A 19,652-nucleotide genomic window follows, 5' to 3' on the forward strand; every position below is an offset into this window, starting at 1 on the left:
CTAACAACTATCCATAATCTTTCGAAAAATTGATTTCACGAGCAAATGGTATTTGAAAAAGAAAGCTTTGTTCTTCGTAATTGTTCTACCGATCATAATACACACGTAATTAACAAGTATCGACGTTTAAAGTCCGCTTTAATTCGATATTTAATTACAATATCGTTGCGATACTTGTCTAAACGAAGATTCCATTGATCGAAAGAACTGTACAATTGACTCGCAAACTTTGATTCGTGTTTATATTAATATATATACATATATATATATATATATGTATATATATTAATATATATATATTAATATAATATATATATACATTAATATATATACATTAATATATATATATTAATATATATACATATATATATATATATATATATATATATATATATATATATATGTATATATATATATTGTTATTGTTACAGTGTTTCGTTTAGACAGGTGTGCAGCTAGTTTCAAAGTTCGATTTCATTTCATTGAGATTATTACTGATTAGATTATAAACGATAATTCATGCGATCGATTGATCGGTATGTTTCTAGACGACTTTTCTACGAAGCTACTTCTAGTGCTCTAATTAGCTCGCGAGACTACTACACGGGATCTCTGTTATCGTACAGCTTAACCTAATCAAGAAACATCGCGTTTGTACAGCTTATCGAATATGTATATCTGCGATCAGTCTGCTCCAAGTCGGCTGAATAATTTCCACGACATTTCAATGAACGTTCCTCTTCGAGTCGTGTTATTTATTTCCATGATTCGTTCATCGTTCGATCGTGCTTTTATACGAAACTCGACGGCGCGAAGACCGTCTGTTCTGATTAGTTACATAATCGATCGATAAAAAAGATCCTTCTGTTTTTTTGTCGTTGTAAAATAATACGATTAGTTGCAGTTTTAATTTTTATAAAAATTCACGTTGATCTTTTTCACCCCTCGAGGCTACCATAGGCGGGAAGTTCGTCGCCGAACAATCGCGTACAAATTAAAAGATTGATAAAATTAAGCACCACGGATTAATTGTTGTATGGTTGTTCGATACTAGACGGGGGCTAAAAAACTATAATTGCAAATGACACTGTGATGGTATTATCACGGAACGCTGATATTAAAAGAAAAAATTCGCGTTGGACGAATTTCATTCACGATAGCCTTCGAGAGTCGATGTGATTTCTGAATAAATGTTTATTATATAATTTTATGGAACGATAAATTTAAAATGACAAAGAATCTATAAGAATTTAAAAATAAGAGCTGATTATCCTTAAAATACAAATCGAATGCCGATAAAAGCTATGTAACAGTGATAAAAAATGATCTCGAAGCGAAGATTCTTTCATCATCCAGTCGCGAAAATTATGCTACACGCTTTACGCTTTATTCAATGTGCCTCTCTCTCTCTCTCTCTCTCTCTCTCTCTTACTCGGTCTAATGAATTACCGTAATAATATCGTGGTAATACGATTATAATATCTACACGGTTAAGGCTTGCTCGTGTTTCATCGCGAATCGTTATGATCGTTCATTTACAAATTCAGAGTTGGGTGAGATTCGACGCGTATACTTAAGATTCTTCTCCTTACTTACATTACGTTTTCGTTCGACTACGATTTCGTGGACGTACGCTGGACGAAAGTTGCGATTGCGTTTCACTGTTTCATCAGGAACTAATGAATTTTGCATCTATGCGAGGAAAACGAAGAATTAGTCGAAATATCGTCGATCTTCGATGAATTTATCTGTGTATTTCGAAATTTCGAATAACTATCAATGATTACGATACGACGACGACTATCGTGAAAAAGGTGATTATCACGGCAAGATCCTGATTATCACTCCTGTTTTTCTCTTTTCTATTCTTTTTTTTTTTTTTTTGAAAGATAACAGTTACGCAGAACGATCTTAAAAATGACAATTTTTCTTTACGGGATGAACACATAATTACTCTCTTTCTTAATAAATGATCACAAACGACAGATGTTAAGAAATCGTTACGATTAGTATAGTGTGATAATTTGTACGCAATAAGAAAATCGTGTACAGGTGTAAATCATAGTCTTTATTATTAAACCTTCCACTTGAATACTCGTACAAGCAAATCGATATTCATATCCTTATCTTGCGTCTGTTAAAAAAAAAAGAAAAGAAAGACAAAGAAAAGACGAGAAGGAAAGAAAGAACGACGATTGATCAATCTTTGATGTCACTCCTCGCACAGATACGCCATTTTCTTCCCATTAAAAATGTAATAATATCGACGCGTTTCTGTTCACACAGACGTAAGATCTATCCCTTTTCGCACATTTATCCTTGATTTTCAATCGATGCATTCCGAATATTTCTTTTACGCTTAAATTTTACGCTTAATTACTTAAAATTATTCTACTTTCCATTTTATTCAAGACGAAGTTATTTTGCGTTAAACGAAATTCGGTGTGATCTCATTTTTATAAATATCTTTACACCTCGATGCTTCATTCAAGGGATGAGAAATCGTCGAATATCCTTGACTCGAGCGTCTGAATATTCGAAACGGGAACGCGCGAATGATTTTTCGATGAACTCTCACCCAATTCCGTTTCGACGTCGCATTTCTATCGCGTTTTCGGCTTGGTCTCTCGATTCAGCCTTATCTTTTTCCTTTCTTTCATTCACTCTCTCTCTCTCTCTTTCTCTCTTTAGAAAATCTGAAAAAGCTTCAAAACTCGATCTTCGTCCTTTGATCAATTTAATCATCGCGTTTTTCTTTTTTTGCATATTATCAATGAGAAAAGACGATCAACGCTGTCTCACTCGCTTTAAAAACCCAACAAACCGAGTAATAGTCGTGTACACGTGTGTATAGTGTTGTTTTATTTCGTCCACGATTATTCGGGGTTATTCGAGGACGATGATGAATCGACGACGAAAGATGATTTTCCTTTTTTCTTCTTTTACGACAGAAACTCGAGGGGTCGTGAGACGGTCTTTAGTAAATCAGACAACTAGGAGGTGAATATAAGAAGCTCGGTTCGTAAGAATTAAATCGTTCTATTCTTTACCCTTCCAGCGCTGTCATTGTCTTTTCCACTCTTTGGAAGCTTTACAATTTCTCTTTTCTATAATCTTCAAATTTCGATTCTCTTTCTTCCGTATGCGATCAATCCTTTCCTTGCAACGAATCACGCTACTATTTGACTACGGAGAAACCATATTGCTTAATCGTACAAACACGTTTGACACCTGATATAACTCGTTTAACACTAGAGAATCGAACAAGCAGGAGGAACGCATATATTTAGGATACAAAACAATCATCGTGTCTATCGAGCAATGAAAAAAGAAAAAAAAAGAGAGAAAAAAAAAAGAAAAAAGAGAAGAAGTGGAGAATTTTTCATCGAATATCAACGAAACATGCTTGGTTTATCTTTTACAAGTCAACCTTGGTGTCTGTACAAACTCGAAACACTTGTACCTCCGTACGAGTACCCGCTTCTCATCCTTTCTTCTGTCATTTCAATCTTTCATTTCGTCAAATATCCCCCTTCTTTCTTTTCTTTTTTATCCATTTATCGGCAATTAAGCTGATCAGTCAATAATCTCGTCGAGTTTGTCAATACTCTGACAAACCGCGACACAGAGGAGGTGTCTCGTTCTTCAACCCTTGAATAATAACCATGTATCGTGGTGTGTCAGGCAAATGCATTTTATTTTCTCTTCTCTTTCAAATATAAAAAAATCATTGTATATCATATATATAATATATATAAGTATGTATATGTAATATGCGTATGTGTATTGTATAATCATATCGGAGTACAGAGTCGCGCAGAATCGTACAAAATTCGTCCACGTGGCGTTGGCAGGTGATTATGGTTATTATTCACGTTCGATAGAAAAAGTGATCGCGATCGATGGTGAAAGGAGCGGGAGAAACGAAAAGGAAACGAAGAAAAAAAAAAAAGAAAAATCCGAGGCAGGGAACAAGATTCTCGGAAGATGACCACGTTTTTCGTTTTCCTTTTTTCTTCTCCATGTTTTTCCTTCTTCCATTCTTTCGTTATTATCCCCTCGCACGCAACTCGATGACATTTACATATTACGATTCTTCCCCTATAACGAAAGATCATCTATCACGGTGCACGCTCGTTCGAAATTACAGATCACGATACAAAATTACAATGATTAATTACAATTCGCTTGCAAGAAGTTCTAGAACGCAGATGAACAATTATTTATTTATCGTTTATTTCTTCTTCTCTCTTTTTTTTTTCTTTGATTTGTCGATTAAAAGCTACTTCTATTCTGGCGTTGCTTTTCTATTTAATAATTTAACTCGCACGTCTCTTCCTTTTTGCGACTAATCGAGATGTTCACCCTTTTGAAATATCGTCTTGATTTATTCAATTTTGTATCTTTATTACGAAACAAATGCAAAGCTTCGAACAAATTTCTCAGAATATCGCAAGAAGATTTGTCAGTAAGGTTTCTTTAGACTTCTTTTTAATTGTAATTCACCGAAGAAGTTACTCACAGTTTCTCGCCCTTAGTCTATTCTATTTATTTTTGTCTTTTCTTTTTTTTTTTTTAAAAACTTCTAACACACATCTAGATCTAACACACATCATCTAGAACGAAGTTCGTAGAGTATTTTCTCGGTATATTACGATTTATATTTTTGTCATATCGTTCTCTCGCAATGAGCCCTAGATTTTTGCTCTGGCTACTTGATTCGAATCAGAAGAAACTCACCTTGAAGGACGAAAGGAAAGAAGAAATACAGACCGTTCGAAATACAGAATAAAAGTAATAATACGGATTCATTTTAGTTAGCTAGAATTTGCCTAAATCGTCCACTCCATGTTTTAATCTGACACGTTTTCGAGATCTTTCATTTATACAAGAATCGCAAAGAATCACGAGTATCTCGAGTTTAATTAATTTATTTGACTGATTTCTCGACTACAAAATTTTCTATTCACGAGTCTGTCGAGTATCACGATACAGAAAAATCATGCGATTCTTGTTCTATCGATCGATCAAAATTTCCTAATCGGGCAACAAATATCGCTTCGATGAAAATGAATATCTCGCGTTTAGGAGAAGAATTTCTCGAAGAAAGATTCAAAGATCTATGTGGCTATTATGCTTTACGTCATGATTGATCGCCTCGGAATCGATCGACTTTTTCAAGAACGAACGTACAAATGAATCCTCCGGCATCTCTAAAAGAAACGTGGCTATAAAATATCGTATGTATTTTCAGCGTTTGTATTCTTAAAACTCTTGCTTCATCAAAGACAAATAAACCGTAGCCGTTTTCATTTTAAAAATCGAACTTTTTCTTTATATGAAGTAATAATCTCGAAAAAGAAGAAAAATATAGGGGATTTTTAAAAAAATAAACATCTGTGGTATCATAGCCAAATAACAAGCTCTTTTTATACTAATAAAAAATTGTTTAAAAAATTTAACACTGATATACTTTATAACAATATATATATATATAATTAGTAAAAATACGAATGCGATAAAAGGAGACAAACTTTTTTTTTAATTTTTTCCCAATTTATGGTTACATTTATGTATACGTTTTAATAAGTTTTTTTTGGCGCGAACGAACATATATATATATTGTAATCCTGTCACCTACGTTAAAAAGAACGGTCAATATTTGGATCAATAGATCAGTAGATCGACATGATCTTAAAGTTCTTAGGAATTAAACGAGACGGACTGACATATACGGAGTGGACGATATTACGAAATGTTTTAATGGATTGTTGATAGATTCGCGTCTGATGTTCGAATGAGAAAATAGACGAGAAATAAAGAATCAATCCTCTTCGTAGGAACAAGTTGGAAATTTAATTATTCTCCTTGAAGAAAGTTGCGAAAAACTTCGAACAAGGAGCACTCTAATTATATCAGCCATTGAACTCGCAAGTCAAACTTCCGCGAGTTACGATTTATCTCGAGTTCCAAATTTGAGGTTTCTTAAGATCTATCTAAACACATTCTGGATACATATCGATCTAAAATTTCAAACTTGTTGCGGTAGAAAAAAAAAAATGTCTTTTCTTTCCACGCTTCATACGATACACTATATAAATATCGATCCAAAATCGGTAGAGTCCCGACTCAAGTCATTCTAATACTTCACATTTAACAAAATTACCATGTAATCCTAAAAAGAAACACAAAACTGTCAATTCTAATTAATAGACGGGAAGTTTATGCTGTTTATTGGAAAATTTAAATGTGCAGAATATGTACTCTACATATATATAACGAATAAGAATATTCGAAACATACAATTTCTGATAATCAATGTGCGACAGAAATGTCTACTTAGATTTCATTTCCTTAACGACTTAAGTAAAACCTAAATTTGCACAAACGTCCGTCATCTACCGATTACGAACAACCACGCAATCATCCAAAACCATCGAACCTACTAACATCTTCGACAACAAGACAACAAATATCTTAAACCCTTCGTTGCAAATCGAGTATGTAATTAACGTTCGCGAATCTTTTCCATTTTCCACTACAACATCCGCAGTGTATTCGACGATGGAAGCTACGAAGAAGGAACGAAAGCTTCGGTGTAACGGCTGGCTATTGCTACCGTAGATCACAGAGACGAGAATAACAGTAAGAACAACAATGAAACGATCATTAGGAGGAGCAACGTTACGTCGATGGATGATCGAAAACTAGTGATAGCGAAGGAAACAAAAAGACGAGAATCGTCGATAGATGATAGGAAATTAGCCGTAACGAAGGAAATAGAGGGATAAGGATCGTCGATAGGTGGTTGGAAACAAATGGTCGCGATGGTAACAGAGGGAACAGGCGGCTAGAGGCGCGCACCGGGTGCAGAACGTCGCTGTGCTAGTCGGCCTGGCTCTCCTTAGCATTAACACGCGATATACCAGAAAAACCAGTTTGCGGGCTTTTTATTAGGCCTTTACTTTCGCTTGCAAACTGAAAGGAAGAGTGAGCGAGCGAACGAACGAGGCCTGGCTAAGTTCTAACCGGTGAGCGAGCGAGCGAGCAAAGTGACTGACTATGCTGACTAACGGGGTCACCAGTCGATACGGACACGCACATAAAAGAGAGACGCCAAGTGGCGAGCATATACGTCCTCTCTCTTCTTTACTCTCCTTGCTTACACGCACCTGTCTCTGTACTTCGTGCGTGTCTGCGTGTGCGTGTGCGTGTGTGTATGCGAGTGTTTTATCCGTATGTTGTACGCGTTACGTGTCTGCCTGCTGCAGGTAGGAACAGAGAAAGAGAACAACGCGTTAGAGAGATAAAGATTTGCTGAGACACGCGAAAAACGCTAGGAGATTCGTGGCTTGGTGGTGTATATTCTCTGTGCGTGTATAGAAGAGATTATACACACGCGGATACACACACACGCGTGCCTGTTTGTATACGCACCGACAGTGATTCGCGGGACGATACAGTTTGCAAGTTCGCCGCGCCAAGAGTCTACGTTTTATTATGCAAATGAGTTTTATCACGGCCGGAGAAACATAGGCACGAGAACGCGCGTGTATTTTGCTTTGCGAGCGGCGTTGCTGCTGTTCAGTCGGATAAGGTATTAAATAATTATCGGTATCGAGAAGAAAGAAGGTTATGCAAGCTGTTCGCCGTCGCCTCCGGCGGAGACTAGGGTCGCCGCAAGGATCGCTCGATAGCACGTACGTGTGTGTGTGTGTGTGTGTGTGTGTGTTTATGTATGTATATATATGTGATTTTATGTATCTACGAATGTATACGATTAGGTACGAAGATTATAGGGGGAAATACGAGGAATACGATTATATTAATTTCTTCATTTTGGGGTTGCTAAAAGTAGCTAAAAGGGTGTACTCTAACATCTAATATATGAGAAGCATTGCTTTTGAGAAATTATTATCTTTAGAAAATATTTTTCAAGAGAATCCTACAATTAAATTCGACGAAAAAACAATTTAGATATGTGGCTGATTGATAAAATATTTTTAAATTGTTCCCATAATATGGGACAATAAAATGTGACTTATCTCTTTCCCTATAGTCTTCATACATATACTCGTTGTACGTGTTATGTGTATAGTTTCGCGTATACAGGCTAAGATGAAGGGCTTCTGTCTTCTAGTCACCTCGAATCTCCTTCGACGCGTCCTTCCATGAATCCCAAGATTAGTCACGGCGCTTTTTCCCTCGTATAATACTAGAACTGGAAAGATTGTCTAGATGGTCGTTTTAGCATCTCATGTTTTTATGCGCGCGTCTTTTGGTAAACGATAGTTTGCTTCTTTTTACCTGGATCAACATTCGTCTCAGTTTACCAAGTATTCGCGTGTATGTACGTTACATGAGAGTGTCTCTGTTTCTTTAAGTGTCCATGTTTTCTTTTTGTTTATTTGCTTAGGTTTTGTTCTTGTTTGTCTGTTTTGTCTAGGCGATGTGACAGCGCTGGTTGACGCGAAACTAAAGAAAGAAGAAAAAAAAAAAAGAAAAGAAAACAAGTAGAGACGCCTCTCACCCCTCGTTCATCTTCTCCTTCCTTTACTCTCTTCTATCTCTCTCTCTCACACACACACTCTCCGCGTACAAACTCTCTCGTTGTCGCACCGATCGCGCCGCTCATCCTCGATTTTTTTTTTTCTCAATCTTATATATCACGTTACAGTAGTATCTAAATGAAATGTGTTCACAGCCACACATTAATATTTATACATAGATTTTATACATGTATTTATATATTTAAATATAGTATATATATATTTATATATTTATAATTATTCTTTTTTTTGCAAACGCCACGCCCGTTAATATTTCTTTGTTTTTTTAATCTGTTTGAGTTTACTTTTTGCTTACGTTTTGTGAAATCTGTGTGTGTTACCACTACCTTTCCTTTAGTTACACGTTTCTCGAAACATCATATGTTCATTCGTTATAATATACTTTTTTTTTTGCATTTTTTTTGTTTTTTTTCTTCGTTTTGGGAAAAGAGGAAAGGAAGAGGAGCGACCGTGGAACGCTGACGGACGCTTTCGTATGCGCTATCTATCAAACGTTCCTTTCGTTCTCCGATCCGATCCTAGGCGCCCTCTGTCCCTTCGTTTGTTCTCCCTCGTCGTCGGCGTTTTTTCTTCTTCTCTTTCCTTTCTTTCGAACTCCTCGGTATTGTTCTCCGTACAGCTTCCGATTCCGTTTCGTCGTCGTTCCTCCGCCTCCGAAATTGACTTCCCTCCTTCCGGTTCCATACAGAATCACTTAGTGAACCGACGCCATCGCTTGGCGGCGCTACCGTCTTCCCGGGGACTCTGAAAAGCGTGTGTGTGTTCTTTTCTCAACGCGCGCACAGTCTCTGTCTCTCTCGCGCCACCGTTGCGATTCATATATGCGTCCGTCTCGTTTCATCGACGCGCGCACCGACAATAGTATAATAGTTTACCGAGTATATTCATCGCATGTTTTCACCGCGCGTGCGCAATTGCGGTTTCCGTTTCTCTCCACCATCCGTTCAAATTCGTTAGGCACAACACATTCATTTTTTGTTACTTCTTTTATATATTCGTTCCGCTTGGTTTCTTTATCTTTCTTTATTTCAACGTTTTTTTTTCTTTTTTCTTTTATTTCGCTTGGAGTCTTATAGTCTCTCGGTTGATCCCCTACGACCGTCTTTACAGCAAATACCATTGTGTTTTGGTCCTTCCTCCCGCGACAACTGATCGTCCACCGGAGCTGAATAAACGCATCCAGGAGAAACAGAAAGATACACCGGGACGTAAACGCGCAGTATTACAAATGTTCCCGCCGTTAGGTTAGAATTTGATCTTCTCCTGGATGTCTTCAGTCTTCCGCGAAGTTGTTTCTTTCATTTTTGTTGTTTTTGTTCACTGTCACCGACCCGCTCGAACGATAAACACCGTCCTCTCACGATCCATTTGGCGAATCGACCACCGCGGGTTTTATCTTCCTCCGTTTTATTCCGACGAGAATCTTTCTCGTCTACGTCACACTCTGGATCGGTCGGTGTTCGATGTTCGACGCGTGTCCAAGCGTCAACTGAGGAGCAAACGATTTTGCTCCTTTGATCCGCTGTCGCGAACGATCAATGATCGACAAGCGTCTTTCTCGAGATTGTTGGATACACACGAACCACGACGATCCGAATTACGTCGATCGTAACCTGGTTGAGGACGGTTGCCCCCCTGGTCGTTAAGCAGAGGCTCGTCCATGGTTCCGCGGTCGATAAAGATCATGGAGTTATCGCGGACATCGGTGATCGTGCCGGTGGTGGTCGTAGCGGTGTTGATGGCGGTGCTAGTGGCGATGATAGCGTTGGCGTCGATGTCGCATCACGACGAGCATGCCATCCACGAGTTGCACGTGCACGTGTAGCACGCGGTGGGTATCACTGGAGCGTAATAGTAACCGTTCGCGTATACGTATGTGGTGGGCGGTCCAGGAGGTGCCTGCTGATGATTCGACAATCGTTGCTGTTGTTCCTGGCAGAACACCTGGTACGCAAGGCTCTCGATGAGAGATAAGGTCTGTCGTCTCTCGTGACCCATCAAGCACACGGTGGACTCTTCCACCACGCTGTGAAGCAACATCAGGTACTGGTACTTGAGGGCTTCCTCCTCGGGACCGACGAAGTGGTTCCACAGGTAGTTCTCGAGTTTGGCCCGTTGCTGGCCGATGTCCGGAAAATCGATGAAGAATCTCGAGCACATGTATCGCTCGAGGGTTTTTATATAGTCAGGTTGAGAGGGTTTGTACATCTTAACCAGGAGATTGCAGTATTTGAGCAGACCGCCGCCGCGGATCTCTTCCGGATGCCTCGTCGAGATCAGTTTTTTGTGAAGATGGTATAACGCCTCCTGGAAATCACCGTACACCGATTCACCGACCACGGTTGGGTAGAAGTTCTCGCCAATTGGTAGCTTGCTGCACTCGTAGAACAGAAGAAGCGAGTCGAGCACGATCTGGAACGAGTCGACCGAGAACTCGAACTGCCGCCTCATCGAGTCGACGAACTTTAGTTCGACGTTCCTGTGACCTCGTGAGTTCCCAAGGGAAATCAGGGACCACCGGTCACCGTCGTTATTCACTTTCACCATTTTGCTCACGTACGCCTCCTTCAAGCTGCACGTGGTGATACGTTTACGGCTGACACCTTCTGGCAGCAGGTCGAACAACGAGCCAAGCACAGCGGCCTTCACCTTGTCGTAGTTTCGACCGCTCGACAATTCCACGGCGAATATCAAGTCCAGATCGTTGTACGGTTGCGACTCGGTGGCCAAAACGTGAGAAGCCGCGCCGCCGTTCAACCTGATGTCGCGTACCCTCATACCGGCTCCACCGTTGCTCGGGTCAGACTCTAGTTTGCTACGGACCACGGTAACCAGGTCTCTCAATCTGACTTCCAAAGTAGGAAAATTGCCACGACCATGGATGCACACCACCTCGTTCATCACATCATTCAATCGTCTAACTTGCTCGAAACTGAGCACAGCCAGCCTCTGCTGGGGATCCGGACAGTCTGAGTTGTGGTTATTGCTGTTCCCATTGTTCACGTTGTTATCGTTGCCTCCGTTGCTCTTCGTGCCGTTCACCTGGCACAGGGACTCCATCATAGCGACCCGACGCTGGCGTTCCTCGCCGATCTCCAGGGAGCCACACTGTAATGGAAAAGAAACAGAAGATGTTATTAACCGTGGCATTTCCGCATTCGGTTACAGTCGTATTGCGATTGTACGTTTTATGTTCCTTCTTAAATGGATACCGTCAGATGTCTTTGATTATATTACATTGGATGATTGAAGTAAAGTGAAATTGTTGATTGTATCGTAGTATTGTGAACAAAAGAAAATATCGAGTGAACCATAAATAATATCGCGAGAAAGCCGAGGTACCGACAGGTCCATCAATGTGTCATCGGTGCTTCGATCGAATAGTTTCGTGGAAAGGAACTACGTGACCTGACTACGATCGGTTACAGACCACGTGCGTGGTGGGGCTAAGATAAAAGCCAAAGGAATGCTAAGGGACAAGAGACCTCATAAAAGATATAACTTAGAAAAAACGAAGCTGGCACCCCGCTGGAGGTAGCCGCCCACTATATATATTACTATATTATTTTTTCTTCACCAACAAGATATAACACTTTACCAAATGACCGCAAGGACAAATTGTAAAATAACCAAAATAAAATAAAAAAAAAAAAAGAAGAAAAAAAGGGACAAGAAGTCGGAGAAGTCGAAGAGTGTTAGTTGAGAAGTCAGGAAGTGTGAATCGAGAAGTCAAGGAGAGAGTGTTGCTAGCGTTGTGGTATGAGTGTGGTCCGTGTTAGAGAGAGCGTTGGTGATGAGAGTTGCAAATTAACTATCTAGTTGTTTAAACTATAACACGTTGTTGTGTTTAGTTCACGTTAAACAATCATCGTTTCTTGTTTAATCAATATCTGTACAATCAATTTATTGTAAGTAAACTAATTGTAACAGTAAGATACTACAGTACGTTTTGTTTTATGTGAAATACACAAGGTAACTTTTAATATCGTGCTCGTAATATTTAGTATATACACTGTACACCTTATTTATACGAGGGATAGAAATGAAACAAGCGTTAGAATAAATTATAATTTTTCCTCAGATTTGGACGGCCGGACGACGGAAGGAACAGCGTTAAGAGGAGTGGTCCCTCCCAATGCCCGAACTAACCTAGGAACGACTCTCCCAGAATGAGAGAAGACACAGGAATACTTTGGCAGTAATCCGAAAAAGGTCCCGGGCATCCCTGTTTTAGTTGGTAAGTCCGACACTACCTCGCCGCCTTTCAGAAGCGGCGGCGTGTCCACGAGGATTTCCCCAGGTAAGAAAAAAAGATAAATTACGAATATACAAATTTAAAAGTATGGAAATGTAAATAGTGCAGTAAAAAAATATAGAAACTAAAATTATAAATATTTAACCGCTTAGAAACTATTTCCTAGTGTGAGAAGAATTTCTAGTCTTCTATAAAAACATTAAAATATATCTAGTATAAAATTCTGTAATGAATATGATAATACAACGATTACCCAATGAAAGATCCAGAACGTTTTAGATAATCGTTTTAGATAATAAACACGAAGTATCGTCCCAGTTAATCTGATAGACGGTCACTTTTAATTGACGATTATCGATGAAAGTCTTGATAAATCGATCGAAGAACCTTGCCGCAAAACAGATAAACAGTTTCGATACTCAACAAAAGATTTGCCAACTAGGTGCTACAAAATTCCTAACCAATGAGAAGTTCTTGGAGGAGCGTCTAAATCGATAAGTTTAACATTCTGTCGTTAGCAAACGCGCCCTTCGAGAATGTCTTCGTATCTGCGAGTTAGATGTTCACGTTTAGAAATGCCACGAGGTTACGTCCGGGTAGCGTACACGAGCTATTCAAACTTCTCACCCATCCTTCTTCGATGGTGTCTCTTTGAGAAAATTAAGTCGTTGCTTAAAAGGTTCAGGCGAAGAAGCGTTCTATTCGATGGTCTGCTTTTTGATGGAAACTTTAAGTTAAAGTTAAAAATAAATTCCCGATATTTCAAAAGATTACTCGCATTCCTTTTATTTCGAAATACTGTCAAAGATTTCGCAAGGTTTCAAAAGATTTTGAAAGATTCTCCGCTATCATAAGATATTTCGAAAAGCTTCTTTTAGTATTCCAAAATGTTCTGTAGCGTCGTAGAAATTTCAAGTTTCAAAATCCTTGGAATTTCGAAGGTTCTTTTGGTATTGAAGCGTGGCTCGAAATATGTTGAAACGTTGCGTGACATGCCGTAAGAGCCTTTGATATCTTTAAATATTCCCAACGATTTCGCAGCTTTTGCAACAGAATCTGAGAACTTCCACGCTATCTCGAAAGCTCACGAAGAACTCTCAATGTTTCAAACTATTCTTCCGCGTGAAAACACCTTAACGTTAAAGAAATCGTTTGACCATCGCAAGAGTCCTGACATCCCAAGCGAAACCATTTCCAAAGAGTCCTTCAAAGAACCACGAGAATATCCCTAATCCCCCAAATACCTCAAAATTCTTCCTTTCCTTAACAAATTCGAAAAGTTCCTGACCAATGTACGCGAGATCCTCGGACGTTTAAAAAATCAATTTCGAAATATCGATCACGTATGACAGTGTATTGGACAGGTCGACGCCATCGGACACAGTCAGCTGTTGAAGGTAAACAGCGAGGTGAACTCGAGTGCCAGCTATAGATTGGAAGGGAACTCGATCGGAGGAGCAACAGGGCCACCAGTCAGAGTTCGCTCCTCTACTCGTTCACGGTCGCGACACGTCGTTTAATTATCGTTATTTCATTAGCGGATAGCGCTGCGTGGGCCTTCGTCGATCGCCAGGGCTAAGCAACGTCGTTAAGCTTATCGGCAAGCTGCAGCAGCTTCGATATTAATCGAACGAACCGGACGATAAAACCGGTCGTTAAATTGAAATTCCTCGTCGAACCAGAAGTCGCTTGCAGCCTACGTTTTTGCTCTCTTTTCCGTGATCGTTCTTTCTCACCGTGCACTTGGGAACGACAACGCATAATCACGGTAACTTCGTTAGTTAATTGCCTCACGCTCGATTACCAGTCCAGTTGCGTCACGCTTTTCCATCCATTCGCGATGTTTCCTATCTGCGACGGAGTAACTAACTATTATACCACGCTTACAGCTATGAATGCCGCTCGTCGATAATAACGATGATTTTCTGTCTGTCTAGGGAAAGCAAGAACATTCCAGAGTTGTTTGAAGAATGGAGATACGAGCGTGTGCTTCGATAATATTTTTTTTTTGAAATCACTTATTCGGAATGGAAATGGATAAGAGCAGCTGTTAATCTGGCAGATATCGTTATCGCTTTCTTCCTATTAGAGGCGATAGGGATTGCGTTGCGTCACACATTTTAATTTCGACCGCCAGCATTTTTTATCTGTTAATCAAGGAATGCCTCTCTGATGTGGGCTTTTTAATGTGTCCTTTTAGTACGTTCGATTCAATGAATAATAATTCTTTTTATGTTCTTTCATATTTTATATCCGATCGATTGAAATAGTCCAACGTGAACAGTAAACGAAGAACAATCGTTCCACTGAATTTGCAATTCAAGTAAATCCTCCACCAGCAACGAGAACGACGAAGGTTTCGACGTATCTTTCTAACAATCCTATTCGTTCACCGTGTCATTTATTTCCATTGATAATAGAGAAAAGCCGCACGGAACCGTAGAAACTGACATCTCCACTGCTATAACTCGAGCCACGACCACCCAAACGTATTGCAACGATTACGTTAACGGTCACGGATTTATCGAGGATCAGCCGGCTGACCAGATCGAGCTACTTTCACTCGACCAGGGTGCACTCTCGGGAGAAGCTCTGATCGTGAACAACGATCACGAAATAATCGAACTACCACCTGTGGAGCACGGGACCGGCCTTCGCCTTCCATTTTCGCATTTCATCGAACGATCCAACCGCTTACCATGAAGAACAACCGCTCGACGTCGTTGTGTGGCTCTGTTCTCTCCAGTATCGATATCGAGATTCACTGTAATTCACTGAACAAGATTTGGCTTCGACAACGTGTAAGTCACTTTTCTTCTATTTAGATATATCTCGATTCAACTTCGATTATTTCTTTTTTTATTTGGTAAATTATATATATATATTTAAATATTTATTTATTTACTAACACGAGAAAGAGAAGATTGGTTTTTAGATCGAAAGCTTTTTGGAGCGAAACTGTAGCAAGTGTACGCGCGCGGCACAAACGGAGAGCGAAACGTCGCGAACAGGCTCCGCTTAGGCGAGCAGATCCGCAGCTGATGAGAGGCAACAGCGAACTGAGCGAACAGCGCGGTGAAAGGCGTACGAGGAAGACTAGTGGCGGCGGCGGCGGCGGTGGCGGTGGCGGTGGCGGTGACACCACCATCAACAGCAGCGGTAGCGACGTCCTGAGTGTACCAGGAGGGCAGCACAAAGCTACCACGCAGCTATCGACGCCGAGCTCTGCCTCCGTACGAGTCCGATCATCGTGCGTATCCGCAAATGAATGTTTGTTTGATGCTGCTTGGTTCAATTTTCGTTACAGTATCGCGAGTAATAGGCAGACTGATTACGAGTAAATATTGCTATGTATGTTGCGTAGGTTGAATGATAAGAGAGATTAATAAATTCGGTGGTAAATGTTATGTACGTCATAGGTATTGCAAGAATTTGTGGGTGTATTTAATTTTCTTGCTTGCGTCATTTTCTACTCGATTATATTTTTCTAGCATTAAAAATATCTGTAATTTGGACAAAATACGAGAGAAACGTATTATTGGTATACGCGTGATTTCTCGTTTCTACGTTAAAAATCCTCTGAAAACGTAAGGAATTCTTTTCGTTCGCCTAATCGACAGTAAGATGGAAATATAAAAATTCGACGATGGCAATTGATAGTAGCGCGATTAATTTTTATGTTCATTACGTTATACATCAAATATTAATAATTATTATACTGTTATACTATTATATATACTCGATGAATATAAATATTTATAATACTCCAGTTATTGTTACAGAAACTATTATCGAGGACTTGAATACATCTGTTTCTCATTATCTCATGAATATCATGAATATCATCGGAGAAGCAAAGTAAAATTATGTGACACGTTGGGATTGAAAAACGTCCAAGTTAATCGATCAGAGTGTCCCAGACACTTTATTACGATCAAAACTTTTTCTTCGTTGATATTAATTTCGGTAGTGACCAAACGTCTTAGTCATTTCTGTTCTAAACAAAAGCCCTTTATAAAAACTTGGCTGACGTTTCGCTTTAATTGACATCCATCTGTATGTCAGATGTCTGTTCGCTGTCCATTCTGTTCGAGAATTATCGAGAACGTTTGAGAACATCTATCTATGATTCATCATCCATTTGAAACCTCCGTGTAATCACCGCGTTTATCTTAATTAGAAAGGAAAAACAGAGAAATTTCATAGTCGCATTCCAAAATAAAACAAATCGACAGATATTCCTCGTACAAAGTGTTCGAATGAGAAGAAGAAATAAGAAAGTTTCGCCTTTATAATTTAGATTAAAAATTCCTTTTGTCTTTCGATTTCAAGACACCCAGAACCTGCTACTCTTCAAATATACCATGTGTATCATTTTGAAGTTTTCTTCGATTCGAAGTACGATCGTGGAGAATCACGAGTCTATTTGAATTTCTGTCACTTGCAGCTTCTTCGATACAGTTTCGATAGAGTAGCAACGCAGTTACCATGAAATTTTCTCGTCGTATCGACGAGAGTGTTCGCTTATTCTCTCGAACGCTTCCATCCCCCTTGTTCTGACGTCGATATCTTCTCGTACTTTTCGCCAGAATTACGTAATTTCAAGTTAAAACCTCGTGAAACGTTTAATCAATCTCAAGGTTGAAATCGTGGCTCCTATTCCATCGTCTTGCCTTGTTCCGATATCGCGCGACCGTCATACGTTTATTCCGAGATAATAAAAATTATAGCTCACAGAACGACACACCATTTTCTTCGTTCACTCGAAATTCAAAGAAGTACTTTGTTTCTATAGTCAGCTGTTGAATTTTAAGTAACCGCGATTTAGAGTTTTCTTAACTATAAAAGAAATATTGTTAGCATAAACTGCTATTTAAAGGCCAAGTACTTGTTTCGATTATTATCGATTATTTTTAACGATTTTAATTTAAAGTTTAACGAGCTTCGATAATTCCGATATTAATTAGAAAAATTGTATAATTCGTGAATCGCGAATATCATTTGTAATTTAATTCTTCAAAATTATTTACTTTCCTTTGGATACATATTTTTCTCTAGTTTACCCATTCTGTTCAGTTCTTAATTCTTCTAGTTCCTAATTTGTTATTTTTTAATTCATTCGACAGGGGCACTGATAATATGAAAATTTTCCTTCACTTGCATTTTTATCAACAAAACATGGAAAAGAGAACAAATGAACTTCACAAATGATAATTTACAGACATACAGATTTATAATCTCCATTTCGAAGCAAAGTTTCTGGCTTCGAAAAGTATCAGAGATCGATTCTTTTTCAATTATTATTTCACTTATTCAATATATTTTCTCCGGATATTTACAATTTTTCTTGTTCCAAATTAAATTCAACCGTACGACGTGTCTTTTTTTAAGTCCACTTTCTACTTCCTCCTGTGTCAGAATTTCAAACACCAGCGATTCTATAACGCCAGAAATATAATCGAGGGAGACCCTCATTTTTACTATCGTTACGTCACCATTCACGAGCCATAACTCAAGCTTTTCATCTATCCTTTGGACAATCGAAACACCTCGTATGAAACCAATCTTTCCATACACGTCGTTACTACCCAACGACCATAGAGAAGACAAAGTAGAAGAGTTTCAGGAACCCTCGTCAAACGATTGTTGCCCGGTTCAACGAGAACAACAGTAGCCGCGGTGAAATCGATTGGAAAAACGACGTGGCTCGTTGACGCTTGAACTCTGATCGACCATTAACCACTTCAGATAGAAACGGTTTGAGAGAAAGGGGGAAAAACAGCAAGAGGAAGATAGAAAATAAGCAAAAGGCAGACGAGTGAAGTAGAAAAGGTTGGAAACAAGGGAAAGCGGAGGCGGAGAATACGGAGAACGAGACAGAACCGATGAAAAGATGGACCGAAATGGAAAAACGGAAGCTAACGGGGGAGAAACGGAGTAAAAGGTAACAGAAAAGAGAAGCAGGGTAACAGAGGAACCGGACAGGTGAATGGGATTTAATTAACAAAGGAAGAAACGAAAAAAGCGAGAGTATCTGCCGAGTGGACAATAACGAAAAACTAAAATGCAACGTGAACAATGTAGAAGATAGAAAAGGGGCAAGTCGCGGAGAACGCAGGAAACGGTGGAAGACAAAAGGAAGAAAGCGTAACGTGGTACGATAAGAGTAGAGATCGAAGAATGGGAGGAAAAGTAAGGAAAATGGTGAAAATGTAGATAAAAGAAAGGCAGGATGAATGAAAGAGAAAAAAGAAAGGAGTATGGAGAAAGGTACAAAACGGGGGATGGGCGGTTGGCCCAGATCCTTCCTCCTCGATTTTCCCCTTCTCACCCTCTAACGCTTCGAATGACGTCACTACGAAGAACGCGTGGGTGTCATTGAATGAACAGGCCGACCTGAGTGCTACGTTGCGTTTGCCCGTACGATCCGCCTCTATATACAGGGTGTTTCGTCCATATCCAACACCTTCATACCGTAATTGTTTTTATCGAAACGAAAAGATCGTGTCGGGTCAAAGTTGATTTAGAACGACGACGATCATCGTGACACACGACTAGCTCGAGAATCGTCGATTCTTACGCGATTTCTTTATAAACGCAGCACAGGAGAGAAATAGTTCTTTACAGTTTTACGTTATGCTATCGTATCTTTATATTATACATCGTTAGAGTTTCATATTTTATGTTTCTGTTTCGATTTCTATGTCATCGACGTTTAGGAATTGCGAGAATAGACACAAGCAGCAGAAATATACAGAGAAAGAGTACAAGCGGTGCATTCAAAGGTCAAGTTTAAAGTCTAAATGTTAAGTACGAGAGATGTTAAG

At 39.3% G+C, this 19,652-nt stretch overlaps 1 protein-coding gene across 3 annotated transcripts in view; it reads right to left on the reverse strand.

The window, feature by feature from the left end:
- Nucleotides 1–4,593: 4,593 nt before the first annotated feature.
- LOC132909615 (terminal nucleotidyltransferase 5C) overlaps nt 4,594–19,652 on the reverse strand; it is a 157,483-nt gene continuing 142,424 nt past the window's right edge. For 2 of the 3 annotated variants that reach the window (XM_060964536.1, XM_060964538.1), the window contains exon 2: nt 4,594–11,678. In XM_060964536.1, coding sequence (XP_060820519.1) covers nt 10,353–11,678 — 1,326 coding nt within the window. In that variant the 3' untranslated portion in view covers nt 4,594–10,352. Of the gene's footprint in view, nt 11,679–15,523; nt 16,103–19,652 lie in introns of those variants that run through there. The other variant, XM_060964537.1, reaches the window with a different exon arrangement.

The sequence above is a fragment of the Bombus pascuorum genome, chromosome 8, assembly GCF_905332965.1.
Source record: "Bombus pascuorum chromosome 8, iyBomPasc1.1, whole genome shotgun sequence".
Classification (NCBI taxonomy): Eukaryota; Metazoa; Arthropoda; class Insecta; order Hymenoptera; family Apidae; genus Bombus; species Bombus pascuorum.